General features: G+C 43.1%; 1 protein-coding gene across 1 annotated transcript in view; it reads right to left on the reverse strand.

Moving 5' to 3' along the window:
• SLC3A1 (solute carrier family 3 member 1) overlaps window positions 1–12,780 on the reverse strand; it is a 33,609-nt gene that overhangs the window by 19,737 nt on the left and 1,092 nt on the right. Inside the window, exons 2-4 of the mRNA XM_021701133.1 lie at window positions 9,247–9,426; window positions 8,944–9,098; window positions 4,716–4,841 (exon numbers count right to left, since the gene is read on the reverse strand). Coding sequence (XP_021556808.1) covers window positions 4,716–4,841; window positions 8,944–9,098; window positions 9,247–9,426 — 461 coding nt within the window. The remainder of the gene's footprint in view (window positions 1–4,715; window positions 4,842–8,943; window positions 9,099–9,246; window positions 9,427–12,780) is intronic.

Raw genomic sequence — 12,780 nt, forward strand, 5'->3', positions numbered from 1 at the left:
TAAAGTAGCAATACTCCCCCAAACTGATGCCCAGATTCAGTGCAATCCCTACTCAAATCCCAGCAGCAGGCTTCTTTGCAGAAACTGACAAGCTGGTCCTAAAATTCATAAATGTATATGATCCAGTAACTCCACTACTGGATATTTACCCAAAATGAAAGCACTATTAAAAAGATACATGCATCCCTATGTTTATTGCAGGATTATTCACAACAGCCAAGATATGAGAGCAGCCCAAGTGTCTATCGGTAGATGAATCCATAAAGATGTGGTGTACACACACACACACACACACACACACACACACACACAGGAATATTACTCAGCCATAAAAAAGAATGTGATCTTGCCATTTGCATGGTATGGATGGACCTAGCAGGTATTATGCTAAGTGAAATAGACAGAGAAAGACAAATACCATCTAATTTCACTTAGATGTGGAATTAAGAAACAAAACAAATAAACAGAAAACAGACTCTTAAATACAGAAAACAAACTGGTGGTTTCCAGAGGGGAGGTGGATGCGGAGATGGGTGAAATAGATAAAGGGGACTAGGGGCACAAACTTCCAGTTACAAAACAAGTCACAGAGATGAAAAGTGCAGCACGGGGAATACAGTCATTGTATTCTGATAACATTGTATGGTGACTACATTTATTGTGGGGAGCACTGAGTAATGTACAGAACTGTCAGATCACTATGTTGTATACCTGAAATGAATATAATATTGTATGTCAACAAATAATAATAATACTTGATCACCAAAAGAAATAAAGAAAGAAATGTAAGTATCCAAAATAGCCAAACCATCTTGAAGGAGAATAAAGTTCTGGGACTCACACTTCCCAATTTCAAAACTTCCTATAAAGCTACACTAATCCAGACACTGTGGTATTGGCAGAAGAACAGACTTACAGATCAATAGAGCAAAACTGAGCGTAGAAACAAACCCTGACATTTATGGCCAACTGATTTTCAAAAGGGTTCCAAGACAGATCAATGGGGAAAGAATAATTTTTTCTATTTTTTTTTCTAAAAAGATTTTATTTATGTATTTATTTTACAGGTAGGGGGGTGGGAGGAGGAGACAGAGGGAGAGGAGAAAGAGAATCCTCAAGCAGATTCCTCGCTGAGTGCGGAGCCTGCCACAGGGCTCCATCCTAGGACCCTGAGATCATGACCTGAACCGAAATCAAGAATTAGATGCTAAACCAACTGAGCCATCCAGGCACCCCTCTTCTTTTTTAAGATTTTATTTATTTGAAAGAGAGAACGTAAGCACAAGCCCCAGCAAAAAACAAGAGTCGACACTCAACTGACTGTGCCACCCAGGCGCCCCAGTAATAATCTTTTTAGAACACACATAACTGGGGCGCCTTGGTGGCTCAGTCGTTAAGCGTCTGCCTTTGGCTCAGGTCATGATCCCAGGGTCCTGGGATCGAGCCGCCCATCGGGCTCCCTGCTCAGCGGGAAGCCTGCTTCTCCCTCTCCCACTCCCCCTGCTTGTGCTCCCTCTCTTGCTGTCTCTGTCAAATAAATAAAATCTTTAAAAATAAAATCTTTAAAAATAAATAAATAAAATAAAACACACATAACTGGGGTGCCTGGGTGGCTCAGTCAAGTAAGCGTCTGCCTTCGGCTCAGGTTATGATCTCAGGGTCCAGGGATCAAGACCCTCGTCAGGGTCCCTGCTCCGTGGGGAGTCTGCTTCTCCCTCTGCCCCTCCTCCCACTCATTCTCTCAATTTCAGTCTCTCTGACAAATAAATAAATAAAATCTTTAAAAAAAAAACCCACACATAATTGGATAGCCACATGCCAAAGAATTAAGTTGGACCTCCTCACACCATTATATATAAAAAGTAATAAAAAATGGATCAGAAACCTAAAATGTAAAAGTTACCACTATAAAACTCAGAGAAGAAAACAGAAGAAAATCTTCAGGACCTTGGGTTAGGCAATGGTTTTCAAATGACATTAAAAGCACAAACAACAAAGGAAAAACATAAATTGGACAACAATTTAAAACTTGTGCTTCAAGGGACGCTGTTGGAAAGTAAAAAGACAACCCACAGAATGGGAGAAAATTGCAAATCATGTATCCATGTATCCAACTCACAACCAACAATAAAAAAAGAGATAACACAATTTTTAAATGGGCAAAGGATTCAAACAGACATTTCTCCAGCAAAGATATAAAAAAATAAACTATAGGGGCGCCTGGGTCCTGGGATGGAGTCCTGCATTGGGCTCCTTGCTCAGCGGGGAGTCTGCTTCTCCCTCTCCCTTCATCCTTCCCCCACTCTCGTGCTCATTCTCTCCCTCCCTCTCTCTCTCTAATAAATAAATAAAATCCTTAAAAAATGTAAAAAATAAAAATAAATAAAAATAAACTATAAAAGCACATGCAAAGATGCTCAACATCATCAGCCATCAGAGAACTCCACACCCATTAGGATGATGGTACTCAAAAACACAGACAATAGCAAATGTTGCTGAGGACGTAGGGAAGTCGGAACCCTCACCCATTGCCAGCAGGAATGGAAAATGGTGTAGCTGATTTGGAAAACTGTTCCTCAAATTGTTAAATATAGATTATAAATATAGATACATATCATAGGCATATAGGTAGATATTGTATGATTTTGTTTATATGGAATGTCCTGAACAGGCATATCCACAGAGACAGAGAGATTAGCGGATGCCCCCATGGGGGGCGGGGGGGCTGTGCATGGAGAGTGTTTACTAATGGGTATGGGGCTTCTTTTTGGGTGAAGAAAATGTGAAATCAGCAGTGATGGTTGCACAACCCTGTGAAGATACTAAAACTACTGAATTATACACCTGAAAGGGGTGAATTTTATGGTTATGTGAATTATACCTCAAGAGAGGTATTATTTTATTTTTTTTAAGATTGTATTTATTTATTTGACAGAGAGACAGCGAAAGAGGGAACACAAGCAGGGGGAGCAGCAGGCAGAGGGAGAGGGAGAAGCAGGCTTCCCACCGAGCAGGGAGCCCCACACAGGACTCGATCCCAGGACCCTGGGACCATGACCTGAGCCGAAGGCAGACAGTTAACCGACTGGGCCACCCAGGCGCCCCAAGAGAGATATTATTTTAAAACAAAACAAGAACAAACCTAAGGGCTGTGGGTGCCCTTGATGACTCCGAGGTGGCAATCCTACATCCTTCACCTTTGGCTGACACGGCTCTCTGTTCTGTTCAGGTCCTCTCCGTCCCTCCCTACCTCAGAGCACTACCCCACTAACCTAAATTCCCCGCCTTCTGTTGCCATAGCAGCAACCACACAGCTGACGTTTACCACAATTCCGTGTAGGGTATTGTTGGAGCTACCACACAGTGAGCGCTGGTGGGAAATGTGCCGTGAGGGGCCACAGAGGGATCTTCAGCAGCTCAGCATGTAACCCCTGTGGGATTAGCCCCCACCCCACCTTTGGGATCTCAGCCCCTAACTCTCCCTCATGTCACTCCAGTGCCCGCATAGGCTTGCCAGATAAAATACAGGACATCCAGCTAAGTTTTCATGTCAGATGAGCAACGAGTAACGTTTTAGTAGAAGGAGGTCCCAAATAGCACACTATTCACTGTTTATCTGAAATTAGAATTGCATTGATGTCTTGCTTTTTATCGGCTTATCTGGCAACCATCCACACCAGCCTCCAGGCCCTTTCTGAAACACACGAAGCACACTTTCACCTCAAGATCTTTGCACTGGCTCTTCCTTCTGCCTGAAATTCTCTTCCCCCAAATCTCCACAGGGCGTCCCTTCAAACTTCAGGCCTTTGTCCAAACAGGACCTCAACACGGGGATGTCTCCAAACCAACTTCTTTTTTTTTTTTTTTAAAGATTTTATTTATTTATTTGAGAGAGAATGAGAGAGAACACATGAGAGGGGGGAGGGTCAGAGGGAGAAGCAGACTCCCTGCGGAGCAGGGAGCCTGATGCAGGACTCGATCCAGGGACTCTAGGATCATGACCTGAGCCGAAGGCAGTCACTTAACCAACTGAGCCACCCAGGCGCCCTCCAAACCAATTTCTGCCTGGCACTCTGATGTCCCTTCCCCTTAGGAACCACCCAACCTGTTATATATTTAGTTGTTAATTGTCTGCCTTCCCCTCAGTTTACAGGAAACTCCTTGAGGGCACGGCTTCTTTTATCCACTGCTGCATTGCTTAGAACAGGACCTGGCACAGAGCAGACAGTAAGTGAATATTTACTGAGTGAATACGGAAGTGCTGTGCATGGGTTAGCTCCTCTAATCTTCCAAAGAGCCCATGAGACAAACACTGCCATCAGCCATGTTTCATAGATGAGGGATCGGAGACACAGAAAAGCTAAATACCTCACCCAGGGGCCCACCGTAGCCAGCAATGGGGCTGGGGCTGGATGTAGGTTCAGACCCCAGAGCCCACGCTCTGGCCCCCCTCACTATACTGGCTCATTGTCACAGGCAGAGGGGAAGCTCAGAGCAAAGGTACCAGGTATTTCTGCCTCCGTCCCCTGTCACTCGTTCTGGGTGAGAGGGAAGGAACCACCATGTTTGAGGGTCTGTATTTGCATCAGCCTCCATAATCCCGGAGTCCACAGTACTTGGTTTTGCCTGAACACTTATTGTTCAACATCAAGAGTATCAAATAACCACTTAAACACCCATGCAATGGAGAAGTCTGTGTGGGTATCTGTACTCACTTTTATTTCTTCTTGAACATCAAGATTGTGGAAATTTAAATCAGGTTGTTCTCTCAAAAACTGGTGGAAATAACACTGGTTTCGTACTTCGTCAAAGTGCCAACTGGAGTTTCCATATACACTTAACTAGCAAACAGAAAATAGCAAATCACTTACTTAGCATTCATATAATGGCACTGCCCACAAAGAAACGATCATTGCTGTCCCTGGCGCTGTGCAAGCTGAATGCACAAATCCTTAGACTCTTCCTTCTAGGGAGAGCACTAGATAAATTAATTCCTTAAAATGCCACCTGCTGGCCTAATGCCACACAAATGTGGTTGGGACATGTTTGTAGAGTAGAAGCTGTTCATGAAAACCACAATGGTAAACCGACGCTCTCAAATGCAGAACAAGGCCAAGTTAAAGGGCAGACATTTCTAACATACTTTCTTGAACCTTCTATCCAGGCTCTGGACTCCTGTTCGTGAAGTGATACAGATGGTCAATTGGGGAGAAAGACATATTCCATTGGTCTTGGAGCTTGAATCTCCACAGAGTGAATATTTAAACCCTATCCTCAGAAAATTATTAGAATCATTCACTTAAAAACCCTACTAGCCCTCAGGAATAAAATAAATCTAGCAACTTCAAGTGTTGGTACCCAGGAGCATTTGACACAGGTGCTGATTTCCTCTTTCGAGGAGTGCTCCCGTCTATGACTCTAGAGCATGACTCTCCCGGCGGACTCTCCTACATCTCTTGCTCCTTCTCAGTCAACTTGGTTCCTTCAATGTGACAGTTCCCCAGGGCTCTAGCTTGGGCTTTTGTTCATTTCATGTTAAAGAGAACATCTGGGCAACATTTAAAAATTAAGGGGATTTTGCATAAATCTTTTTCTTTTTAGTGGGAAGACCCCATCACGCCAGGTCCACATCACCATGGCAACAAGTGGCTGACGCTAAGTCATAGCTGCTGCCTTTTAAGGAGACACAGCCTCACGAGCACGCCACCAGCATGGTCCACCCTGACACGAACCAGGATACTCACGGTATCTATGACCGAGAAAAGATAGGGATCCAGAATACAAAAAGAACTCCACCAATCAATTTCAAAGGCACAAACAATCGAAAAGAAAACTGAGGAAAGAAACTGTGAACAGGTGTTTCGCAGAAATGGAAGCTCAAGTGAATAAATGTATGAAGAAATGTTCAACATCATTAGTAATTAAATGAATCTTCACTAATAACTAGATAAATGTAAAATTAAGACCTCAGTGTGATATTTATGTTCTCACTGTGAACTTTATGTTCTCTTGGTAAAAATTACAAAGTGTGGGGCGCCTGGGTGGCTCAGTTGGTTAAGCGACTGCCTTCGGCTCAGGTCATGATCCTGGAGTCCTGGGATCGAGTCCCACATCGGGCTCCCAGCTCAGCGGCGAGCCTGCTTCTCCCTCTGACCTTCTCCCCCCTCATGCTGTTTCTCTCTCGCGCGCTCTCTAATACATAAATAAATAAAATCTTTAAAAAAAAAAAATTACAAAGTGTGGCAGTACCAGTAAATGAAAGGGCGTATGTATTTTTTATACTACTGAAGGGGTATATCAACTGGTACGACCACTCTGACAAGCAGTTTGGTATTATCTTGCAGAGCAGACCATGCAGTGTCATGCACCCAGCAATTTCACTGCTAGGCATTTGCCTTCTAGAAGCTCTTGTACCTGCACCCCCAGAGAAATAGATTAATGAGAATGTTTACCATGGCATCATTAGTAATAGTAAAAAAATATATAAAATAAACCCCTAGAGACAGCCCAACTGCCATCAACAGAGGAGTGCATAAGTAAATCATAGCACATGTACCCAGTGAAATAGTACATAACAGTGAAAATGTATAAACCACACCTACTGGAACCTACAAAAATGAGTGTTTTTTTTAAAGATTTTATTTATTTATCTGACAGAGAGAAAGAGCACAAGCAGGGGGAGCGGCAGGCAGAGGGAAAGGGAGAAGCAGGGTCCCCATGGAGCAGGGAGCCCGATGTAGGGCTCGATCCCAGGACCCTGGGATCATGACCTGAGCCGAAGGCAGACACTTAACTGACTGAGCCACCCAGGCACCCCTTAAATTTCTTAATATTTGTATGTATAGATCCTAGTCGTTCTGTTTCCCTGGAGAATTTGGATATAGGGTTTTGGATATAGGGCAATTTTTAAAAGCAGACGGTGCAGTTGGACTGTGCGGTCATCAGCCCTTTCGTTTACTGGCTGTGTGACCAAGGGCACAGTGCTTAACATTGCCCATCTGCAAAACAGGAACTAAAACCTAACTCACAGGATTGCAGGGTGGATTAAATGAATGAATGAATATGACACACTTAGCACAGAACCTGGCACATAGGAAGTGTTTTAGTAAATGTCTGCTAGTATCATGATCATTTTAACAAGTGTGCAGCCTGGGGAAAAGAAAAATTAAGAAGCTAAAACTGCCAGGATTGCTGATGACCTGTTCACCAGGCTGCATACTAGTACTATTCATTAAACCGGGGTATAAGAGGTTGGTGGGGAGAAGATCACACAGTCAGCCTTGACACATGTCGATTTTGAGTGCCCTTGGTTCATCTAAAAGTTCATGCTTAGGAACCAGCCTCTTTAAGTGTTTATGGAGAAGGTCAGGGGAGTGGAGATCCAGAGGATCAAGGGTAAAGCAGGAGAAACGGGGACCAGAGCAGGTGGAGGGACTGGCCAGAGACAGGGGTAGAGTTGCCAGATAAAAACAAGACATACAATTAAATCTAAATTTCAGGTTAACAATGCAAAATTTTTAGGTATAAGTATGTCCCAAGCAATATTTTATACTAAAAAACTATGCATTGTTTATCTAAAATTCAGATGTCACTGGGCTTCCTGGATTTTTATTTGTAAGTCTAGAAACCCCAGACAAGACTGACCTGGCCTCTGCCATAGAAGAAGTGAGTAGGAAGAAGGTGCGTATAAGAGAGGCAGGGTTTGGGCACCTGGGTGGCGCAGTCAGTTGAGCATCTGACTCTTGGTTTGGGCTCAGGTTGTGATCTCGGGGTCGTGAGATCGAGCCTGGCATCAGGCTCTGCACTGGGCACAGAGTCTGCTTGGGATTCTCTCTCCCTCTTGCTCTCTCTCTTTCTCTCTCTCTCTAAAATAAATAAATAAATCTTAAAAAGAAAAAAAAGTAGGGGCACCTGGGTGGCTCTGTCGGTTATGCTGCTGCTTTCGGCCTAGGTCATGATCCCAGGATCCTGGAATCAAGCCCCGCATCGGGCTCCTTGCTCAGCAGGGAGCCTTCTTCTCCCTCTCCTCCCCACTCGTGCTCTCTCTCGCTATCTCTCTCTCTCTCTCAAATAAAATATTTTAAAAATCTTAATAAAGAAAGAAAAAGAAAAAGAAGTAGAGGCAGGTTTGATGACTTCTGCTCTCCCTTTGAAGTAGAGTTTGCTGCTGAGCACGATAAGACGGGGAGATGGCATGTAGGATGTTTGAGGAAGAGGGAGGGCCTGGACAGTAAAATCCCCAAGAAGACTGGATGGCTCAGTTCATGTGGGGACTGTGGATGTGTGATGTCTCTGAAGGCACAGATACCAAGGTTCAAGCAAAGAGAAAGTGGATGGGCAGGTTTATTTATGGCTAGGATTTTGTTGGACAGGGGAGTCACAACATCAGAAAGGCAAAGGGGTCCGGAGAATAAATAGCAAGACAGTTATGGACCCAGTGGGACATGGAGTCTAAGTCGGGCAGAGTGGGAAGTGAGGGAAGGAGAGGCTAATAGAAAGTATAGGTTTTAGGGGCGCCTGGGTGGCTCAGTCATTAAGTGTCTGCCTTTGGCTCAGGTCATGATCTCAGGGTCCTGGGATCGAGCCCCGCATCGTGCTCCCTGCTTGGCGGGAAGCCTGCTTTCTCCCTCTCCCACTCCCCCTGCTTGTGTTCCTTCTCTCTCTGTGTCTCTCTCTGTCAAATAAATGAATAAAATCTTAAAAAAAAAAAAAAAAAGTATAGGTTTTAATTTGCTAAAATATATATGTTCTACAATGAAATAAAAAGTCCCAATCCAAATGTTAGGAGGCTTGAGTAGCTTATTTCTACTTCTTTGGGAAACTTTCCTTTTCCCCAAAACTATACCTATTAATTTTTTCCTTACAAGGACTTTATAAATAACCAGTTTAATTACTGAAGATCTGCCCATGTTCTCTTTGAAAATCAGACAAGTTGGTACTTACCCAGTTGTTGGGTGGTATGATTGTGCCATTTTCATGCATACAGTCATGCCAGATGTAATAATTGGTATATTTCCCTGTCCGGTTCCGACTCAATTGAAACCAAGCATGTTTATCACTGGTGTGGTTTGGTATGAAATCAATTATTAATTTTAAACCTAATGAGCAAAAGTATTTCAAATGTCAGGAAGAAATTATTTTAAAATAATACACGTCAGTTAAGGACAAAAGTGCTTTAAGTAAGCATTTGGAGAATGCTTTTCTCAACCCCCACCACCCCTCCCACCCACCTGCCACTCAGTTTACCTTTATCATGTATGGCTGCAACCAGATTCTCAAAATCTTTCATCGTTCCAAAAATAGGATCAATTTCTCGGAAATCTTCAACACCGTGTCGGAAATCTTTAAGGGATGATTTATAAAATGAAGTAATCCAAATAGTTTTTATATTTAAAGTTGTGATGTAGTCCAGTTTCTCTTGAATACCTAAAGAAAAAAATCAAGGCCATGGAAAATAAAGTTGGGTTTTTTTAGTTGAAGGATTAAAAATAAAACCAACATGCCTAAAATTGAAATATTTATATTGAAACAGAAATATTTGGAATTTTGTTGAATTTGAGTGAAATTCAAATAGAAAGATCTAGTTCTACAAGCACCATCAAATGGTCTTCTAGCAGTAATCTTTGACCTTTAACATAAATGTAGAACGTTTAAAAAATCCGTGTGTGCGTTGTTCATATTTTATTTTATTTTTTTTTTAAAGATTTTATTTATTTATTTGACAGAGAGAGACACAGCGAGAGAGGGAACACAAGCAGGGGGAGCGGGAGAGGGAGAAGCAGGCCTCCCGCGGAGCAGGGAGCCCGATGCGGGACTCGATCCCAGGACCCTGGGATCATGACCTGAGCCGAAGGCAGATGCTTAAGCCCCCCAGGCGCCCCTGTTCATATTTTATATTTAAAACTAAGGCTATAGGGCCCCTGGATGGCTCAGTCAGTTAAGCATCTGACTCTTGATCTCAGCTCAGGTCTTGATCTCGGGGGTCGTGAGTTCAAGCCTGGTGCTGGGCTCCACAGCTACGGAGCCTACTTTAAAAAATCAATTAAAAAATAAACAAAACGGGCGCCTGGGTGGCTCAGTCAGTTAAGCCTCTGCCTTTGGCTCAGGTCATGATCCCAGGGTCCTAGGATCAAGCCCCGCATCGGGCTCCCGGCTGAGCCTGCTTCTCCTTCTCCCTCCACCTGCCACTCTACCTGCTTGCACTCGCTCACTCTCTCTGTCAAATAAATAAATAAATAAAATCTTTAAATAAATAAACAAAAATAAAACCAGGGCTACAGTATTAATTTATTCTACACATGGTTTTTGTGCACCTAATCCAGGCCTGGTGCTGGGCTAAGTGCCAAGGGACAAAGAAGAGTAACTCATGGTCTAGGTGGCACTATCCAGCACGACAGCCGCATGCCCCATGGAGCCGTTGCTGAGCACTTGCAATGGGACCAGTGTGAACTGAGATGTGCTATAAATGTAAAATACTCACTGGATTCTGAAGAATGTAAGAATGTAAACTATCTCATTAATACTGTTACGTTGGTTATATGTTGGAATGATATGTTGGCTTAAACAAAATACCTTTTTTTTTTTTTTTTAAGATTTTTATTTATTTCTTTGAGAGAGAGAGAGAGCATGAGCTGGGGAGGAGAGGGACAAGCAGACTCCCAACTGAGCAGGGAGCCCGATGGCGGGGCTTCATCCCAGGACCCTGAGATCATGACCTGAGCCAAAGGTAGACACTTAACCAACTGAGCCACCCAGGTGCCCCATAAACGAAACACTTTAAATGAATTTTATTAAAATGGATTTTAAATTAAAATTAAATTTGTTTAAAAGATTTTCTTTTTAATGGGGCTTGAACTTACAACCCCAAGATCAAGAGTTGCATGCTCTACCGACTGAGCCAGCCAGGTGCCCCTAAAATTAAATTATTATTAAAATGAATTTCTCATCTTTTTCTTTTTTACTTACATGAATGTGACTCCTAGAGAATTTATAGTTATCTATGTGGTTCACATTCTATTTCCTTTGGACAGTGCTGAAGCCAAGAATTTATACAGAAGGGAAATCTAGATTTGGCTATGTAGAGACACAGGAATGAAACTCTGTGTACTTGGAACCTTGTAGGATAATTAGCAGATAGCGTGGTTTTTTGTGTGATTCCGGTTCAGAGTCCTAAACGCAGATCAGAGACTTGAGTCTAGTATTCAATCTCCAGTAACTTTCTGTGGGACCCCTCTGTGCCTTCCTACAATCAGAGCCTGTCAGAGGTCACACAGCAAGCTGGAGATCACTGAGACCAAAGCACAAAGCCTCCTGACTCCGGGCACTGGGGCTCTTCCCCTATAATTGGCTGCTTATTTTTGTCTTCTTTGTACCTCAGTTCCCCCATTATAGGTATCTGTGAAACCTCGAAGACTGTTCACAGCCAACAAAAGGATTTTGAATGAAATCAGAATGATACAATGTATCTTCTTAAGAATATGCGCACAGGAACAGGATGTTAAAAACAAAGGGTCTAGACAGAGACAAAGTAAACAGGGATCCCAGGCCCCCACTCCAAGGGGCAGAAGGCAATCACCAAAACAAATTGAAACCCAGAATGGTTCCTTCAAATAATAACAAGCAGATCCCCTTAACCTCAAGGACAAAGACCTATTGATTACAGGAAACAGCTAGTCCCTCCAGGCAAAGTTACTGGGAATGGCAAATGTAGGAGCTGGTAAGACCCTGCCCTGTGCACGGGAATTTGGGGTATATCAGAAGGAGATTACAAAGGGAGGGCGGGAAGGGGGGAATTTATCTTTGGGTTTAGGGGTTTTAGCTCTATTCTGTCAAAACATCACTTTCGCTAAGCATTTACTACTCAGAGGCAGCAGGTGCTACGGCCACGCCAGCAAGGAGGGTCTGCTGGGGAAGTCACCCAGACAGCTCACAAGGCGCTATCAGAGGGCGCTGGACACAGTGGAGAGCCCTGCGGGAGCTCTGCGGAACGGAGCGCATGCTCTGAGTGGGAGGCAAAGTAAAAACTAATGCAGAAGATGGGTTTCAACTGCACCTTGAAGGACAGATAATATTTCAATTGGTGAAGACGCAGGGAGATACAAAAAAGAGAAATTGATATGAGCGTGAAAAAGAGAAGCCTTTTATTAATTATTAAGGACAGTTAGAGATTTTAAGTTCCTATTTGTAACATTTTAAAGTTAGATTAAGCTCATCCCCAGGTCCCACACTCTATTAAATCATTCTGTGTTGTTTTTTTTTTCAAATTAAGTATTATCATCAAAAATTACCTTATTATTTTGTTTCTTATAGTTACCCTGAATAAGGGTGACCATATCAACCAAGTTGCCCAGGACAGATTCAGTTTATGCTTGTGCTCTGGCAAAATTTTAGTTTTAAAAGTGACCCAGGTGGCTCAGTCGGTTAAGTGTCCAACTTTTGATTTCAGCTCAGGTCATGATCTCAGGGTCCTGAGATCGAGCCCCACGTGGCATGGAGCCTAGTTAGATTGTCTCTTTCCCTCTCCCTCTGCCCTTCCCTCCCTCTCTCCCTCTCTTTAAAAAAAAAAAAAAAATGTGCCCCGGGGGCACCTGACTGGCTCAGTCAGAAGAGAATGTGACTCTTGATCTCAGGGTTGTGGGTTCGAGCTGCACCTTGGGGTGTGGAGATTACTTAATAAAATCTTTAAAAAAAAAAAAAGTGTCCTGGTTTGAGCAATGAAGTATAAGGATATTCTACACATAACTCACTTGGAAATTATTGGCGTAACTTTAAAAAAGTAAT

This window comes from Neomonachus schauinslandi, chromosome 10 (genome assembly GCF_002201575.2).
Source record: "Neomonachus schauinslandi chromosome 10, ASM220157v2, whole genome shotgun sequence".
NCBI lineage: Eukaryota > Metazoa > Chordata > Mammalia > Carnivora > Phocidae > Neomonachus > Neomonachus schauinslandi.